The 20,507-nt window shown below is 35.0% G+C and overlaps 2 protein-coding genes across 2 annotated transcripts; one reads left to right on the top strand and one right to left on the bottom strand.

Moving 5' to 3' along the window:
- The first annotated feature begins 414 nt into the window (after positions 1–414).
- LOC101897748 (eukaryotic translation initiation factor 1A, X-chromosomal) lies at positions 415–19,575 on the top strand. The gene is made up of 3 exons (XM_005183598.4): positions 415–540; positions 626–871; positions 18,531–19,575. The coding sequence occupies exons 2-3, from the start codon at positions 668–670 to the stop codon at positions 18,771–18,773; spliced, it is 447 nt and encodes a 148-aa protein (XP_005183655.1). The 5' UTR covers positions 415–540; positions 626–667; the 3' UTR covers positions 18,774–19,575.
- On the bottom strand, positions 10,552–12,092 carry LOC101897575 (venom peptide isomerase heavy chain). The gene has a single exon (XM_005183597.4). It carries the CDS (start codon positions 11,722–11,724, stop codon positions 10,594–10,596), a length of 1,131 nt encoding a protein of 376 aa, XP_005183654.1. The 5' UTR covers positions 11,725–12,092; the 3' UTR covers positions 10,552–10,593.
- Positions 19,576–20,507: the final 932 nt, after the last annotated feature.

A 20,507-nucleotide genomic window follows, 5' to 3' on the forward strand; every position in this document is an offset into this window, starting at 1 on the left:
ATATTCACATGGAAACGGATTTCAAGTAAACACTATTGTAAAAGTAGCATATATATATAATATTGCAGGTTTCGGAACACAAATGATTTCTGCAGAAATTCCGACATAGAAAGAATTGATGTGGTTGATATTGATAAAGTTTTAGTTCTTCCAGTTTTATGTTCAACACTGAAAAAATTGGCTTTAACTATTTGTTTTATCCAGAACACAATTTTCGCAAGCTAATTCCGCTTTTATGCACTACCCTGTAATTCCGGCGTAATACTTGTTATTGATAATTTCACTTTGGTGTTCACATAGTATATAACAATTTACAGAAAAAAATAAATATTATGAGAGGGGGGATATTAATTTAATTCATTCTTTAATGCAACATCATTTTTTTTCTTTTATAACATATTTGTTCCCCTCATTTCGAGTTCATCGTTTTATATATATAGTGCCCCAAAAGTCGATTTATTGACTAGCCGATAGTCGACCTAGCTACCCCTATTCTCTTTTCTTTCTGAACTGAACAAAAAAAGTTCATCGAGTATTTTCGTAAGTGGAATTTGCTAAAAATTTATTAAAAATATTAAATCAAACGTAAAAAATTTGCTAAAAATCTATAAAATTCTTCATTTAGATTCAATCGGTCACGAAGTAAGAACAGAAAACCTCCAACAACATGCCGAAAAACAAGGGTAAAGGTGGTAAAAATCGTCGCCGTGGAAAGAACGAAAATGAATTCGAGAAACGTGAATTGATTTTCAAAGAAGATCAGCAGGAATATGCCCAAGTGACAAAAATGTTGGGAAATGGCCGTTTGGAGGCAATGTGCTTTGATGGTGTGAAACGTTTGTGCCACATTCGGGGGAAACTCAGAAAGAAGGTAATTGTTTGTTCCATCCAATCCAACTCATCAAAGAAAAGGAAGATTTTTCTTTTCGCTTGAAAGTGAATAATAGAAATTGAAATGTTATTTTTGCAAATGTTTTTCATGAACGTGTGTTTCGACGGACTTTGTGTGTATGTGTTGGCTGGTGCAAGTGTGTTCCCCATATACACAATGTGTGTGTGTGTAAAATGAAAGTGGCCAATAGTGTGTGTGTTTATACTGATGACAGCGACAATAGCGAATTATAATAGCCGCGCATATACAATTTTTTACCTCAAGTTCATTTAACCTTTTATCATCGGGATGGATGTTGTTAAATTGTTTGTTGTTAAAATGACAAGGCCATAAGGGAATGTGCAAGGTTTCTTCTTAAGAAAAAAAACCCACTGGGTTTTGTGTGCATCAAAACAAAGATGCTGCCAAAGTATGTATGTAGGTATTGCGATTTTCAATTATCAGTAACCTCTTATGTATTGTGTGATTCATTAATAATCAAGGATACCTTCAATGATTACCTGCCTCCGCCCGTTTACATGCACTATTCCATCATGATTTTTCATGTTAAAAATTACGATTATAATTTCACAATTTTGATACTCTGATGGGTACTTGTAATCAATGAATAGATTCAATTTGTAGACACCCCATGTGTAAAATGTAAATAGACGCAGACTGGAACATGCATTTAATTTACTTTTATGTCCAATTCAAAGTGCGTCATATTTGCTAACATGGTAGACAGATAGACTTCGAACATTTAACCATATTTGTTAAGCACGTTTGATAAATAGGCGATATAATATCGAAGAATTTTCCAATATACAAGGATTACGGATTTTGGTAAAAACTTAATTTTTTTTAATTTTTTTTCCTGTGCTAGTTGTTTTTACTCTTATCCGGGAAACTATTTTTTCTTGGGGGACGGACCCGGGACCCCAGTTTTTTGACCCGAAAGTCCGGGTTCAAGACCCCGACTAGACCCGGATCCACTTACCCTTTATAGAAAATATAGGTATCGTTTGAAAGCTTATGAAAATACCAATTCAACAATCCTTTCGGATTTTTAGTCAAATTATCGATTTTTTGGTTCCGGATTTTTTATAAACCCACCAAAAAGTCGAAAAGGGGCCCAAATTTATGCCAAATTATTGCTGACACTCTTACCGTTCAAAAATGCTACAATTTGTGCTGATACCTTTTATGAGCTCAGAGATATGGGTCTTTCCACTCGTATCTGACTAGTTCATTAAAATTATGTTTTCAATAAAGAAATGTTTATTTCGCGTTTTGGCGTCAACTTGGTTCACCCCCATAATGGGCACTTTTTCGACTATTTTGGGTTTTTATAATAAAATCCGGGTTCAAAAAATCAATAATTCGAACCGCTTAAAAATCATGTGACCACTTGTTGGATAGGTATTTTCATAAGCTTACCTATATTGTCTATATCGGATACGGGTCCAGTCCCGGTCTTTAACCTGGACTTTCGAGTCAAAAATCTGGGGTCCCGGGTACGTCCCACAAGAAAAAATAGTTTCCCGGAATAAGTGTCAAAAATAACTACCTCTGGAAAAAAATTCTAAACTAAAGCTTTTCCCGGATCTTTAATAAATACTGAACAGATGCATTGTATTTAGCGGAAAACGGGTTTATATTTATATTCCAATATTAAATCAGGTGAAGGTTGATATATGACGGAATTTCCTTCCAGCTGTCCCATGATGAGACGATTTTGAATCTGTCCATGGGTGAAATTCTTTAGCCCCAGTCGAGGTCTCGCATTCTATGACTTTTTATGATTCTGAATCTGTGCCAAGGAAAGAGTCCCATGTCCGTCCGCTTGTGGAAATCACTCTAGCCCCCAAATAAAGTTTAGTAGGTTGATAATTTTGATCCGATTTATCTTAGCTCCATAGATCTTTTTTTTAATGAAAATGGGCAATATGGGTCCACATTTTGGTATAGTCTCATTTAACTGTACCAACGGATTTAGGATTGTTTTAGTCAAAATGTTAACCAGAATTTGCTAAAAATGTACAATTTTTATTCTCAGTGTGTAGTAAACATGCCTGCATAGAACTTTTCATATGGGTCCATGTTTTTGGTATAGTGCCCATATAACTGTATCACCAAATGTTCGGTATTTTGATAATTTTAGCCCCACTTTTCGCCAGAATTATTTCAAATTTAGAAATTGGTAGAACAATTCCTGTAAAGATCCACGTCTTCATATAGCAGCCATATAATAGTGCCCCCACTCCCAATGTTCGGTATTTTGATGATTTTAGCTATGTTTTTGGAATTCGTAATAGACACCACCTTCTTTGGCTAATAATTGACTATAGAGGTCCACGTTTTCCTATAGCCCCAAAAAATTGTGGTCTTAACCGAAGCTGGGCTTTTAGCATAGACTTTCACTGGACCTCAAAGGGAAGTCAAATGACAAGATCTCAATTGACAATTGTGATCATTCAAAATTTTTCTCACAGATTTTCTTGTGTAGCACGTAATCTAGATGAATATCATCCGAAAGCGACCATAAAAAATCATTATCTTTGGACAATACAATCTATTCACTGTTGATTCAACCTTATTTTCGAAAAGATATGGTCCATTGAGTCTGTCGGTATGGAGAGGCTGGTTGAGGATGGAGGGTTTCCCAAAAATAACTCTTGTGTCCCAGATGCGACGTACAAAGGCATAGCCACAAAGGTGGAAATCAGCCTCATATGTTGAGATGATTTTTCTATTGAATTCTGGATCTTTCAATCAGTTAAGACCCAATCAGCAAAAACACGAAGTGGTTAACGACCGGGCGGATTGAGAGACTTGTCTTTATTCGTCGACGTACTGTCGTCTGTGCAATACCCAAATCCGAACAAGGAATAAACAAACCAGGAGTTTCTGCAACAACATGCTTTTATTAACACCCAAGAAACATGCCTTTATTAACAGCTCGAATTAGTCAAATATTTTCTGTATCCTGTATTACAACATGATAACACTTCGTGTTGGGAGACCCTGTAATTAACATTATGTTTAATGAGTCAAATCTTAAGAATCTGGAAATGTCACTAACTAACAACGTTCTCTTGGGGCATTATGACTCACTTTATATCTCAGGGGTTTTTTTTTTAATTTATTAGTCTTCAGTAAAATTAAATGAGGAATACTTTTGTAGAGCACTTTGTCTATCCCTTTAATAATGTTTTCGTTGGACTAGAAGTGCAGATTTTTTGATATCCAAGACGGGGACGTGCACGGAAATGCGTTCTGAAAACATTATTGAGGTGTCCCACTACCAAAAAAATGAAGATATGTAGGAGAAATAACAATCGGTCACCACACTCTGAACGTCCCTGGTACAAATATTTTTCAAAAACGTTGTTCAGTTGATTTTAGGTAAGATCACCAATGGCAAGAAATGAATGTAAAGTTTTTTTTTATTTTAGTACATTTCTTACAAGCTAGTAATCATGTCAAATCGGATAGGTATGAAGATCGATCATATATTTGATATTTCGTAAAAAAATATAGAAAAATAAAGAAATGTTTTTCCAAATAATCCCTTTTTTAAACAAAAAATGGAATATAATAATAACCATCATTACCCCCATTGTTGCTAGATATCTTCACGAAAAAATAGATTTATCTAATAGCACCTAATTGATTTCTTAAGAATATCTCAAAACCTTTCCTTACCTGAATTCTATTATAAGAAATGGTGTCATATTTTTTATTGTTTCTAAATGACAAATGCGTCTTCTTGTTCCATCCTTGATTAAATTCAACTAATACAAGATGAAAACATCATGTGAAGGTTTCGCTGCAGAATTGCGTTATTTAGTATTTTCACAACATTTCGAAATACGTCGTCATCGAAGTTTTGTAAATTTTCTGCTAAAGATAATTGGAGTTTCATTTTAATTAAATTTGAAATGTGAATGGTATATTCAATGTTTGATTTATGATAAAAAATGTGACGTATACAAATACATGTATTCAAATTAACTGGAATCACAACGATATCATTTACATAAAATTCTTATCATTTATTCAAGTTATTTTCTGAAGGCCCACGTTTCTGTAAAGTCCCCATATACAGGGTGAGATAAAAAAAAACTGCAACAAAGTCAAACGCCATAATTTTTACATTTTTTTTTTTAATTTTATTGGATGAATTGATTTGATTAGGTTTAGATTTGTTCGAATTGGTCATCTTTGGCACGAATTATGGCCTTCAAACGTCTAATAAAACCGTCACACGCTGCCCGAATGTTGATCTTCGGTATTTTGGCCCATTCCCGGCAAAGCGCTTGCTTGAGGTAATCGACACTTTGGTATTTTTTAGTGCCAACCTTGCTTTCGAAAATACTCCAGACACAATAGTTCAACGGATTGGTATCCGGAGATGATTTTGGTGGCAATTGTGCGCGAGGAACCTCATTTTGTAACTATTCTTGGGTGGCGCGTGCTGAATGCGATGGAGCTGAGTCCTGTTGGAATATTCAAGGTCTGCGGCTAAAATGTTTGCATGCCCAAGACTTTAATACACCCTCCAGAATTTTTTTGCGATAATATTCGGCATTTATTCTGATGCCACGTTCGATTAATACGAGCGGAGAACGACCATCGGCTATTATGGCAGCCAAAACCATCACCATGGCCGGCACTTGAGTTAAGTTGGCCAACCGAAGGTGCACATTTTCAGCTGATCTCTTTGGCAAGTAATCACGATCATTTTGTTGTTTACAAACTGCTGGACAACAAATGTTTTCTCATCGGAGAAAACCAAAACCAAATTCGGCAGTTCACCACTTTCGGCCAAGCGAAGCAACTCTTTAGCTCTTTTGAGTCTATTTTCTTTGAGTTGCGGTGTAAGTTCTTGCACTTTTTGAAATTCCAATGGCTTTACCCCGAGCTAATTTTTCAATATTTGCCGAATGGAATATTGCGATATGTTCAGCTCACGAGCCATTTTCCGGCCACTGGACCACCTACCAGTATCACGGTAACGAGCGATGGTACGAGACACAAAGATTTATTCACATTTAAATACTGGAGTGCTCTAACGATAGCCACTTGTGGTTTTCCAGCCAAATATAAAGAAATCACACTATCACGCTTAAATTCCATCACGAAAAACTTCTGGAAAATTCTGACCAAAATGCTTTTGTACGTTTGTAGACAATATAATGAGCTGTCACTTGAATAATTTTAACAGCTATCGGGCGAATGGCTTAGAAATGACAGTAGTCTGAAGTTTGCTGCAGTTTTTTTCATATCACCCTGTATGTACACAGGTAACATACTTGATATGTATGAAATCGAAAGAAACTATAATTGACACAACTAAATCTGAATCATATCTCATGAATTTTATTAGAGCTTGTTGTCGTTGGGTAAAAAAAATGTTATCTCCATCGGACAATAAATGCGACTAAAATCACGCATTGTAATCAATCATCTGTTTTAGCCTTGCTTTACCCAAAATGTGCACATTTGTTTTCTAATTTGTTGTTAGACCTCACATGGCGATTCCAAGAATGTCAGTGTAAAATATATTTTATTTCTTGCATTTTTGTGTTATTTATCATAAAGTAGTACAGAATCTATTTAATTAATATTAAATCCTAAGACCGTTTGTTGTATTTTCGAAATTAATTGTATCAATTTATAACAACGGCAAATGAAACATGAAGACTCTTATCGTCACACGTGTTGAGTTTTAGGATATACAATTCTTAACCAATGACGTGTAAAGTCATTGCATTTTTTTGTGTTGCTCAATAAAGCAGATTTTGCTTTGCGCAAATTTAGAGGGCTGGCATAGGACCTTAATAAGTTAGATTTGGTATTGAATATAAATAGCTCTTCACATCAGACATTGAATTTATTGAGAGGTAAGCGGTTCAATGTTTTCATTTCGATATATCCATAGGAGGAAAAACAGTGGTAGACAGAAAAGGTGATGCTTGAGCAAACAATTGATGAGTTTAAAGACCAAAAAAAGATCTAGGCTACATAAGACTTATATAAAACTAATCAAGGTCCTTGGTTGCACACGTGGAAGATCAGAGAGACATTTGACCTACAAATTAAGAGCATTGTATTAATTAGTTTAGGCTCTACTAGTTTCAGAATAGTACGGTCGTCTTAATTCATATCGTAACGCGAATATATGAAAATGCGCAAAACGTGTATCCGCACACTACGCTGCTATTTTTATTTGACCTGCCAAACTACGCCAATGTCTACAGATTAGACTATTAAGTTAGCCGAATTTTTATACCCGCAGCCAACAGACAATGTCGGCTCACATTTTCCTCAACTTTTTGAATGATCACAACGTTTATAAAATGTTAAAGGAGAGTCCGATTGTCTTCAAAGTAAGCAGGTCCTACATGAAGATAGGATAGAATGGACCACTCCTTCTAGTATCTCCCTCACTAAGGATCAATCATAGCCTTCACAAATGCAAAATAGGAGTTAGATTCTTTTCAAACTCCCACAAAGGTTAAAAACTTTGAATACCCATAACCTTTATAAAATGCAAAATGAGAATCGGATTCTTTTCAAACTTAGCACATCCCAATATTTTCTATCAACAAAAGATCTGGTGTGGATATGGGATTTATAGGCCAACTCCTTTTGATCTGGTGTGGATATGGGTTTGTACTCTCTCCTTTTGATTTTCTACCCACACAAGGTCTAGTGTGGATATGGAATTTATAGTGCCACTGCTTTTGATACCTCCTTCAAAGGGGTCAACATTGCAAAACAATTCAACTATGGAAAAGGAGGCCAGAGATTGTTTATAAACGCGCTGTAGGCCAGGGAGTCTTTATAGACGAGCTGGAGGCCAGGGAGTCTTTATAGATGAGCTGGAGGCCAGGGAGTCTTTATAGACGAGCTGGAGACCAGGGAGTCCTTATAGACGAGCTGGAGGCCAGGGAATCTTTATAGACGAGCTGGAGGCCAGGGAGTCTTTATAGACGAGCTGGAGGCCAGGGAGTCTTTTTAGACGAGCTGGAGGCCAGGGAGTCTTTATAGACGAGCTGGAGGCCAGGGAGTCTTTATAGACGAGCTGAAGGCCGAAGGAGTCTTTATAGACGACCTGAAGGCCGAAGGAGTCTTTATAGACGACCTGAAGGCCGAAGGAGTCTTTATAGACGAGCTGAAGGCCGAAGGAGTCTTTATAGACGAGCTGAACGCCGAAGGCCGAAGGAGTCTTTTTAGACGAGCTGGAGGCCAGGGAGTCTTTATAGACGAGCTGGAGGCCAGGGGGAGTCTTTATAGACGAGCTGAAGGCCAGGGGGAGTCTTTATAGACGAGCTGAAGGCCGAAGGAGTCTTTATAGACGAGCTGTAAGCTCAAGGCCGAAGAAGTCTTTATAGTCGAGCTGTAGGCTGAAGGCCGAAGAAGTCTTTATAGACGAGCTGTAGGCTGAAGGCCGAAGGAGTCTTTATAGACGAGCTGTAGGCTGAAGGCCGAAGGAGTCTTTATAGACGAGCTGTAGGCTGAAAGCCGAAGGAGTCTTTATAGACGAGCTGTAGGCTGAAGGCCGAAGGAGTCTTTATAGACAGCTGAAAGCTGAAGGAGCCTTTATAAACATCTCAGATAAAGCGAAGGAAGTAATCGATATAGTAAAAACCTGGCACATCTTAAAATGTATATCAGAATTAGATTAGATACAAAGTGGACAACATTGATCCACTCCTTCGGTATCACCCCCATGAAGGGTCAACATATTGAATAATTTGACGCAAGTCAGAATATATTTTAATAAACTGACATAGGATGCATTAACTACTTATATTTTTTAAATTGTCAAACTTTGAGTTAGAATCAAAAGGAATTAGATGATAACAATTTTACAATGCAGCAATTATTCCTGTTACAATAACAAAGATCCCAAACGACCATAGTTCTAATAAGGCATGGGCAGCCACCTCAATCCATAATGCAATGACAGGTGAACTGCTGCAAAGGTAAAAAATCATAGCTTTCAAATCCCTTACTGTTTTGTCCATAACTCTCAAAGTAATATTAGGATATCGTCGCATTGGAATTCAGAGATATATGTAATCAGAAAATACCCATTCGACAATTTTCGTCAGATATTGGATAACTGAATTTTAAAAAATGGACTACTCTACTCCAACCTCTCTTCAATCAGCCTGAATTACCATTCTCACACCAAGAGTTGTAAATCTAAATTATTTTTTAAATTGTTGAGTTTTTTTTTGCAAATCTAATAGAATACATGTCATGTCTGCCTCCTACATTTAGTACACAACTTATCTAATCTTTGCCAAGAAATCGTCGTATTAGGAATTAAATGGAAAATTAAAACTCATGCCTAAATGTGTTAATATCTTGACACGCTTTTCGCACACCCACCTGAAGATGCTCAAGTTCTGACATGTTTTTCAAATCAGTTTTCTACATCTGGATTAAAAAGTTTCGTGACCATAATTTCATAATTGATAAGAATAGTTATTTAACTAAAATGGCCTTGTTGATTGGAGGGAGGAATTTCGAGTGTTTTATGGCCTGCACTGCAATCTTTTGCTCCAGCAATTGAAAATCGAACTTTTGACTTGCTAACACGTGATGCAGTTGTATTTGTTTTTGGGGGGCCAGCAATAAAGATGTTTGCAAAAAAAAATAAAAAACAAAACAAGTTAGAAATTAACCCATAAATATGGCGGCGGCCCACCAATACCCCCCTACCCCTTATCATGCAAATAATCAACATAAGTCTAATATGCCTTCATGGTAACATAAGTGGTATTGGTGGGGCTTTCTTGGTAACAGTGTATGTGATGGGTCGATAACTTCAAAATCTGTTCCCATTATGTCTTTAAATATATCTACAAAATTATGTTCGGTTAAAATTATGCCGGTGGCTGGTTACTTTGTCTGATAAGCAAAAAAATATCAAATCATGTTTTGCTGTCACCAGACTTTGTACGGCGTTAGAGGACCCCTCTGCCCCTCTAATGTCTTAAACGATTTGTGGGATTTTTTTTGTTGGCCTTTTGGAAAACTGGTGTATGAGTAATTCGTGTTAAGAATTTCACCATTCTCTTGTTTAAATTAATTCAAAGATAAGCAAAACACACAGAGAAAAATTTATGATTATTATTTTTTCAAGAAAAAAATTCTTAATTTTTTTTATTTTTGTTGTTCATTTTACAAAATTGTTTTTTAAATTATATTTTGAGATGCTTCTTAATATCTAATTACAATATTTTATCTTAAGAGCTATGAGATTTTATAAAATAGTAATACTAATAATAATTTAATATTTATTTTTTTTTTTAATAAAATAGAGCTTAAATTTAAACACAATTCGAGTTGGAAAGTTTTCTGAGAGTCTTTGGAGTTTTTTGAGTTTTAGGAACTTTTGGCTTTTGTTTTTTAGGGACTTGTAGTTTTTTTTTTTTTCATTGAAAAAGGAGTACGAAAAAAAAAAATAAAAAAGACTACAAAAATATTTTTATATTTTTTGCAGCATTTTTATTTTATTTTTTTTTTTTTTGTATTCCTTTTTTATATTTTTTTGTTTTTTTTTTTATTATTATTTTTTTTATCTTTTTGTGTTCCAATTTTTTTTTAAATTTTTTTGTTTTTATTTTTTTTTTTCATTTCTTTTTTGTATCCTTATTTTCTTCTTTTGTATTATCCATGTTTTCTTTTTTTTTTTTCTACTACTCAAATTGTGTTTCTGTTGTAATGATTTGTTCAATCCAATCGGTAAAGGCCGAAACCCTTACAAATACCGAGGGTGCATTCTTTTGGCCACAGGGCATTTTACCCCATGACACAATGCCAATAATTGTGGGCTTCACATTGCCATTTATATCGATCATATCATCTTGTATCAAAGGACCTCCCGAGTCTGCTGTACAAATACTAACACCACCTGTCAGTGGGCCGGTACACAAATTTGTATCATGTAACTGCATGCCGGACGAGGCCAATACTTGCTCACACAATTCCAAATCCAATATGGGCATATTTGCCTTTTGCAATTTATGCGGGTATTTGGGAACAATTGTCATTGAGACATTACCCCAGCCATAGAGAGTACCGTAACCCTCAGGTTCAGAATCTTGTTCGGGCAAATTTACCGGTTGTACAAATTTGTCGAAGATCAATGGCTCTTTGGTGTAGATCAGGGCTATGTCATAGGGATTGGCACCACCCAAGTAGAGTTCATGCCGGACATAGTAGTCAATGTGACGTAGTTGTACATGAGGACTTTCATTTCGGGCATGAATGTCATGACAACCGGCCACCACCACAGAATTGGCCACCAGCTGGGGATTGCTAAGGCAATGGGCTGCCGTTAATATCCAATGTTCATTGATAATGGTTCCGGCACAATAATGTACCAAACCCTCATCGGGTGTGAGTAGTTGTATTGACACCACATAGGGTGCGGAATGGGGTTCTGCTTCCCGTTTGGCCAGGAATTTTTGGCTCCACTGGGCCGACTGGGCCTCCAAGGTGCTAACAGCATTCTCCAAATATCCATAAGGTAAACTGTCTGCATTTCTTGATGTTTGTCGCGATAGACTTCTTCTTAGGCTGGCACGTGTTGATGTTTGTCGGGATAAACTTCTGGTTATGCTGACACGTGTTGCTGCTATTGATGTTTGTCTTGATAGACTCCTTGCTAGGGTAATACCACCGCCTGCGCCTCCGCCGACGGACAATGTTTTGCTGATGCTGCTGCTGCCCAACATTGGTAAATTGTTATTATTTGCCAGGACCACCATTGTGGGTAATAGGGTTGTAAGTAACAGTACATATACATAATTCAAGGCACAGCACATAATCTCTTCTTCTACGATGACGTTTAAACACGTCGAACACGTTGATAAATCCGTTGTGAAAATAGCTTTTAAATCGCATAAAATTTTATTTTGTATAAAGCACGGCGTAACCGTTTTTGTTTGCTGGCGCGATATGTTATTTCTATGGGGTTTCAATGTTAAATTAACTTAAGGTAGCCAGGTGGAGGGCTTATTTATAAGAAATTGGCGAAATCTCTCTCTCTCCTTGGAATTGCTTTAGTCTCTTTATTTTTTCGCCAAAACACGAAGAAAGCCGATCATTTTTGGCCAATGGCAAAATTTCTTTCTTATCAAAGTCGTTGCCGCTAGCCAGCTAGGTAAGCAAGCAAACAGCCTGTCAGCCAGCCACTCAGCCATACCCTCCATGTGAAATTCACGATTGTTTTATCTATTGCTCTATTTTTTTATTTGGCATTTATTATTACTCCCCCAAATGGTTTACAGTACCCAGCTGCCTTTTATGGTGTGGGGTATTCAATTTGTACTTGTCAGGCACTTTGATTAATTTGAAATACCATTTACATGAGTCAAGGGAGCAGTATTTTGAACCCTAGCACGCACCACTCCTCGCTCCCTGCCTTCCTTACCCATACCCCCCATACATTTATATTTAAAAAAATTACTAATTTATATTTTATGTTATGATTTTGGGAAGTACCTGCACTCTAAGGAATTTTTTCACTTGAAATAGGCATTGTTATCATCAGATCGGCAAGTTTTTTTTTTCTGATTATTATTTATGGCATTCTTATCTAAACTTAGAAAATTTTAATTGTTTGTATCATCTATCAATTAGTTAACATTTCAAGAGAGAGAGAGGGGTTATCTAGCACACGTTCAGATATATGATCTAGTTTTAAAGTCCCAAATCAATTCAACTTCTAAATTGTCACAATAAAAACGATAAACTTCAAAATACCTCCTGCTAGGCGCCTGCTAACTACCCAGCCAGCCAGCACAGTACTGGGCACACGTCATACCTCAATTTATTTTACTAAGAATTTATAGCGACTAATACCGCGACAGGCACGGTAAATCATATTCATTTCGTTTTTTTTTTTTTTTGGAATCAGCGTGCGACAAAAAGTTTCAACATTATATCATATCATTGGTATTTTTAGGGATTTTGTACTCACTTATTTATTCAAAGACAACAACAACAAAAATACGCATTGTGCTACTACTCATAACAATTTTTATGAATGAAATTGTGATAGCCTCTTACTCATTCCGTTTTGGGGGTTAGTAGTAAAATTCAAAAACGGAAGTAAAACAATCTTCGTTTAAAATCCATTTCCCCTTTTCGTTTTTCAATGGGATCAATCAGTTATAGGAATCTTCAACTCAAATTGTGGGATTTTTGTTATGATAGGTCGGGGGTCTTTTTATTTTTTGCTGCTTCTTTTTATCTACAGTTCTTTACCATGTTTCTTGGAAATGACTCTGACGCTATTTAGGGAGATAAATCTGTGCTTTTATCTTTGAAAGAATTTCCTTGCGTCTTGACTATGTTGGCAGAGTAATTTAGATGTGAGACAAAACAAAAGAAACGTAATACGTTTTTTTGGGGAAAATCATTGTTCATTAAATAAAAGAGGTTTCAATGAATTTTTATAACCTCAGGCCACTCCCTGTGGGGAAGTACATATCATCAAAATTATCTTCAGAATGGTCCTGAAATTGTTTTCGTTTAACATCAGCTCCAGATCATCTTTTCACTAATAATTGAGGAATTTTTAAAATATTTTTTAGACCATCTTCAAAACATTTTCATCCAGATTTTAAAGTGCATCTTCAGACCGATGGTCGAAGTTTGTTTTTATAATTTTGTTTCGGAACTCCTTTGCCAATACAAATCCTTTACTGGTGCTATGCAGTTTCCTTTAAAACTGTGATGCAATGTCCTGTTGTTTTTAAAGGGTTTTAACTAACCTAGGAGTTTGAATTTTTATAATTTTTGGACATCTTCAATTTATCTTTTGATTTTACCAATATTTTAGATTTTATCACAGATCGGGGACCAACAGTTACCAATGTTTTTAACATCGTCTTCATGGGTTGTATGTACTTGTGGGGAAGACCATTAGAGTTTCAATCTCCCACCTACCAAACAAAGTATATATATTCTTGAACAGCGTAAAATTCTAAGACGATTTAGTCCCTGTCCGTCTGTTGTAATCACGCTAGAGTCAAAACGAATAAAGATAGGAAGCTAAAAAATTGCACAGATCAGACTTTGGTCTGCAGGCAGATCAAGTTTGAAGATTTGGCTATATTGGTCCACCATATTGTATAGCCCCATTATAACTGCACCCGTGGTATTCGGTATTTTGATGATTGTAGCCAATTTTTTAATAAAATTGTCTTAAAATACACAAAAGGAGTTTCTTCTGAGTACTTTACCCCCTGTAAGAGTATTATCTATATAGGTCCACGATATCGTATACCCCCATACAACTGTAACTCCCTATAATAGATATTTTGACGATTTTAGGGACATTATTCACCGGAGTTGTTTGCAATTTCGTAATTTAGAATTCGCAATTGGTACTACAGCCTATGCCAAACAATTGTGCATGCAGGCCCATGTCTTCGTATAGCCTCCATATAACAGTTCCTCCCTATATTCAGTATTTTGATAAATTTAGCTGCATTATTCACCGATTTGGATATTGTTACGGCTTATGACAAAAATTGCCTATGTAGGTCCACGTTTTCGTATAGCCCAAATATAACGGCTATGTTTGGTGTTTTTTAATATTTTTAAAGGATTTTGTTTATTTTGAAAATTTCCAAATTCGTTCTAAATGATAGAGGGTATTCAAAATTCGCCCCGGCCAAACCTACTGCTTTTGTACTTGTTCAACATCTCAAGCTCTTCTTCATCCTCAAGAAGTCTACAATTGTCATAAAATGTATATAAACTTTTATGTATCAGATATTGGGGCAGAATACGTCCGCACCGTTGCCTTCATCCACTTCTGTGTATATGACAAGACCGTCAAGAGAAGAAACAGATTCTTCTGGGTATCTGTATTTCCAACAGCTTTCTTGATCCAGTCTGTTTTTTAGCACTTTTTGATTTGTAATGGGAACTTTTAGGAAAATATTCTTGTTGCAAAATGGTCAGGCTTAATCCCTTTATTGTTGTTTTTTTATAAAAACAACGTTTGTTTATTAGTGGAGAACGATGTTAATGTTTACCCTGGGGCAGGGCAGGGAATACCTAGGATTCGGGAAGAGCCAGCAATCCTCATCCCCTTGTTTATGTCTGGGATATTCTCCCCAGAAGTTATTTTAAAAATAATTTCTATGACAAAAAAATGTTACCCAAGTGACGAGATTTTGTTATACCTTTAATTATTTTTTTTTAATTTTTATACTTTTAGCGTTTTGGTACAGAGGGTATAGATCATTTACTACCGTCAACATGTGCCTCTTTGAAATTACGGCTTTAAACCGCAAATCTCTTTGGCGAAATAAGTTTTAAGACACTTGGAGGACACCAAAGTCCAAAATTGGAATAATAATAATTCTCTTATAAGGGAAGTAAACCCACGAATTTTTACATCTCAATATTAGTGTCATCTATATTGGAGCAAGTCTGAAACTGCTTTAAATAATAGAATAGAAATTTGAAAGCCACCTGTAGGTCAGTAGTAAGTAATTTTTCTAAGGGCCATTCATTTTCAACAAATCAATTTTTGTCAAAGATTCTGCTTTCAAAGAACAAAATAGCGAACATGCGGGTTAAATTTTCAATATACCTTAACTCGAGGGTCTGAAAGTCAGTTTTATTTATAAGATCTGATATATTTTTGTTACAACATCTTATATGTATTCCATAAACAGGCCCGAAATCAGATATTTTCTGGAATAGATATACTGGCCAGAAATCAGAAAAAATGGGATTTTAACGCTAAATTTTGAAATAACTGACATTTGCCTTAACAAGTAACAAACTTTCCGATGTAGTCAGGGGGTGTCACATGGCTGGGATTTCTTTACAAATTTATCGGTTTGGACCTTAGCATATAAATATGCATGCATTTCTATACACCTGATATTTAATGGAGCTTTCTTAGCAACAAATTACTTCCGATGAATTTCCCCCAAAAAATGAATTATCCATGAACTTTGGACATTATAAAAAGTTTGCTCTGTCTGGCATTTCCAAATTGTTCGTCATTTGACACAAAAATTCGTCACGCATTTAATATTGGAATTTCCAAAAACAGATTTTTTCTTTGCTCCTATCTTGCTTATCTTATTTATTTTTTTATATTATTTTACAAATATATCCGCCGGTGTGTATTTTTCCTTTCATTTATTTGTATTCCTACATCAAATCAATTACAGTTTGTGGCAATCAATTATGTCATGTACATACATATGTATATAATTATTTGAACTAATTATGTCCAAATATAATTGAAGATAGGAAAATTTGTCAAAGGCGGGAAATGAAATAAATACCCTCAGCGACCATAATATGAAATGGGAAAATATATGCAATGAAGATATGCACACCAAATTGCCTAATTGCGTTGTATTTTTTGAAGAATGCCGGAAGAAAAAAATTGGACGATAACGCCCTTACTCTGTATAGAGTAACCTGATATTCTCTCCATTAAACTTGGACGGACCCTAGTCTAAAATACTTCTTGAAAAAGTCTACCAAATTTTGTAGTCCTTTATGATTTTTCTCACTTTTTGCAATAGTAAGGGTTTCCGGTTAACAATACCCAACCATGAGATGGGAGAGATTATTCCGATGGCCGTCTGTGTTAGCCCCCTCTATTCGATGGCGTCGAAAAGACTTTTACATATCCAACTCGTCGGATATATGCAATTTGGGGCACAAGCATCTTTTATTGTAGAAAAAACTTCCATCTGTGGAAAACCAATAGAGAGTGTAATTTTACGGAGACCTTATAGGAAGTCTTTTGTTTACAGAAGTTACACGAAATGTGTTCTGTTTGTACTATATACTGTAAGATTTTTTTTTTTAAATTAGAACTTCCCAAAAGTTGTATGCAGTGACAAAACCTTAGAAGGCCTCGTATCCAAAAACAACAAAAAATTTCGTTATTTTCGATGTGGTCCAACTTTTAATACCTCCACCATGTGAAAAGTTATGGCCCAATCGATGCCAAATCCAAAAAGAAACTGAAATATCAAAATCTGATTTGCCTGGAAATTGGGGAAGAAACCATCAAAATACCAAAAATACCCGAAAACCCGGGTACCGTAATATAGGGGCTTTACCAAAAAGTTTAACTACAAGCAAGGAGTAAATCTACCTGAAATTTAATTTAATTAAATTGGGGAAGAAACTTCCAAACTAGCGAAATTTTTGCAAGGATTACACATGTATCCAAAGAGAATCAAAAACGTCAAAAGATGGCTGATTTGGATTGAAATTTGGAGCAGAAACCCCAAAATTCTTAAAATCCTTAAGTTTGGTTGGAAATTGGGGCAAAAACCGTCAAAATGCCGAAAATCAAGAGGCATGTTACAAAAAGTATGGAGGACACCATACAAAAAGTGGACCTGCATTGAATATTTTTTGAGAGGAGTAAATTCACATATAGGGATCCCAAACTGTAAAACTACACCCGATTTGTTAGGAGATTGGGGGCAAAGACTTCGAAATCCCGAAAAGCGGGAGTTCAAATACCGAAATCAGGAGTGACTATAACAAAAAGTAGACCTACAATAAATAGTAATAATTTGTTCAAGGACTTAATGTACGTAAAATTTGAAATAACACCTGATTTGGTTGACCATTTTGTCAGAAACCTCCAAAATACCAGAGATCAGGGGCGGGTTCCCTTACATAGAGGATATTTCAAAAAGTTGACCATTTTGCAAGAAGTAATCTACGCATTGTAAATCCAAATTGTCAAATCACAACTGCTTTGGTTGTAAACCGAGGCAGGAATGTCATTTTAGCAATATCAAGCATCCTAGGATCAGAAGAAAATGGCTTAGAGTTAGAAATAGACAAGGTGGCGCAAAAGTAATCCTCTTATCAGAAAATGCTTTAAATTTTACGATTGGCGCCTAATGTCTAAATTACAGCCAAAAAACCTCGGAATGTCTGTGAAGTACATATGCACGCACAAGGTGGCGCAAAAGTAAACTTCCGATGTTTTTTGATTGTAATTAAGACATTAATGGCCAATCGTAAAATTTATAGCATTTTCTGATAGGAGTATTACTTTTACGCGACTCATTAAAAACTTTATGGGTTTTTGACGAAAATATCGAGACTTGCAAATGGAGTGACAAATTTCATTTAACAAACACTCTAAGAAGAGGACTAGAAGAGAAGACTGGTCAGAAGAAGATCCTCAAAATGTGCTCCATGTAAAAACATCCATAAATATTTTATCCATTGAAGAACTCGAGAAGGATATATAATCCATGGAAACATCAAGAGAGTCTGCTGTTCTTTGAAGGCCTACCAAAATATCGTCTATATGGAAATCGACCTGTTTATGGCCTATATATTTGTAAAATAACTTCAGAAGGTCATCATCCTTTTATTCCAATAGATGGACATTCAGATTTGTATTAAATGCGGTCAGCACAAAAATCTCTTCAGCAGGCTGATGAAACAAAAGGCACCTAAAGCAATTATTTCCCCTAAATCATCTAAACCAAAACAAAGACGAGAGAAAATGAAAGTGAACATTTCTCTCTCCCACCTCTCAAAGTTACTCTGTTTATTATAAACGGTATTCTTATTCTTTGTCTTCATTTTATTTCTGTTTTTTTAGGTCTGGATCAATCAAGGCGACATCATTCTGGTTGGTTTGCGTGACTATCAAGACTCCAAGGCTGATGTTATTCTCAAATACACCTCGGATGAAGCTAGAAATTTGAAAACATACGGTGAATTCCCCGAATCGGTGCGTATCAACGATACAGTCACCTTCGTTGAGGATGGTTTCGATGAGGACATTGAATTCGGTGATGAAATCAGTTCAGATGACGACGCTGACTCTGTGGACAATATCTGATTAACAGCTAAATCGAAGAGAGAAAATATAGAAGAAGAAGCGAAATAATAGAGAAAACAAGAATAAAACAGGCAAACGCAGAGGAAGACATATTAAGAGAAATTGAAAATTGAAAAACCATCATTAATTCAGGAGAGCAAAAGGAAGAGAAGGGTGCATGAATTACGGAATATATATATACAAATTGTCCACAGAGAAATTTACCAAACAAAACATCAAGCGGGAGAGCAGTCAAAGGAATAAGAGCACGATTTATTTATAATTCGATGAAAAGGAGGCAGCCTTTATTAATTTCCAAAAAAAGAAAGGCACCAAATAAATCGTTGAAGAGAACAAAAGAAAAATAAAATCAAATACCATTTAAAAAAAGATTTCAAAGAAGACAGCAGACGTTAAACGTACTCTCTAAAAAAATAAAACTAATAATAAAATAAATTTAAATTAAATATACAAAATTAAATAAACAAAACATTTCAGCAGCAATAACAACAGTATAAAAAATTAAAATACAGTGTAAACTTTTTAGAAATAAAACAAAATACATATATATTATTCTTCAAACAACAACAGCCCCATACAACCTAACACCACACCTTAATTATTGAGAAAAAATATATAGAAAAATACAAAACAACAAGAACTAACAGAAACAGAATAATTTCTCTCAGATATATTATTATTAAAAAGTCAAAACAAAAACAATTTATTAATAATAAAATTTAAACAAGTATATATATTTAAAAAATGAAATTTATCCTCCTGAAAGGCAAAAAACTCAATAAAACAAACTTTACAAATAATATGCAAGCTCTTTTTTTCTTTATTATTTCTCTCTATTCCTCTCTATGTTTTGCTACAAAACAAAATTATTTATTTAGTTAATAAGTTTTTTTTTCTTGTAGATTGTTTTTCTTTACAAAACCAGCAATTTTTATTCCAATATGTGTATTGGTTTTAATTTAATTTTTTAATTTCTTTTTATAATTCCCCAACATTGTAAATGTGTTCCTTTCAATTTTTATAGACTTCGTTTTTTTCTAATAATTTACATATTTTTTGTTTATTTTAATTTTTCTTGAGTAGTGTAGTGTTGTAGGTACCAATATTTAACAAGAGAAACATAAATCCTAGTACTACTTTTTTGTAAAAAAAAAACAAGACAAAAACAAACAAATTGAAATAAAAACTGAAAGCGAACGCCGGTAAATTTTATTGTAATTTTCATTTAACTTAAATATGTTTTAGAAGGTACAATAGGGAAGGAGTTTTAAAAGGTTATCTTCAATTCGTATTAAAAAGGCACAACTAAAAATTGGATAATAGTTTTAATTATTTCCTTTTTAGCTTGTTGAGCTTCGGTAATATGGCAAATAAAACACACGATTTTATTGCCTTGCTTCCCGACGTGTCGTCACTTTTTGGCGACATCTTCATCTACTTTGTATTGGACACAAGCAATGAGTTAGAATTCTGCAAATTGGGATGAGAATCATTGATCAGGATAAGGAAAGATGTGTTTGGAAAGTCGAAATTTAAGGTTACGAAAAGTTCTAAAACGATACTAAACTTCTAAACTGATACGATTGGCTAAAATTGAAATCTGAAATTTTGTCTGAGTTTTGCTGGTTCATATGTAGACCGAACATATGGAGATGGTTTCGGAAAATATTACAATGAGGTGAATTTAACAAAGTATCAATTTGTATACCTTCCACAATAGTATTAAATTAAATT

This window comes from Musca domestica, unplaced genomic scaffold (assembly GCF_030504385.1).
Source record: "Musca domestica strain aabys unplaced genomic scaffold, Musca_domestica.polishedcontigs.V.1.1 24, whole genome shotgun sequence".
In the NCBI taxonomy this organism is placed as follows: Eukaryota; Metazoa; Arthropoda; class Insecta; order Diptera; family Muscidae; genus Musca; species Musca domestica.

What these genes read in the sequence shown, in the direction of transcription:
- LOC101897748 (XM_005183598.4), top strand. Translation starts at nt 668, where the DNA reads ATGCCGAAAAACAAGGGTAAAGGTGGTAAAAATCGTCGCCGTGGAAAG. An exon ending in GGGGGAAACTCAGAAAGAAG is followed by an intron (nt 872 to 18,530) that starts GTAATTGTTTGT and finishes CTGTTTTTTTAG; the next exon opens with GTCTGGATCAATCAAGGCGA.
- LOC101897575 (XM_005183597.4), bottom strand. Translation starts at nt 11,724, where the DNA reads ATGTGCTGTGCCTTGAATTATGTATATGTACTGTTACTTACAACCCTA.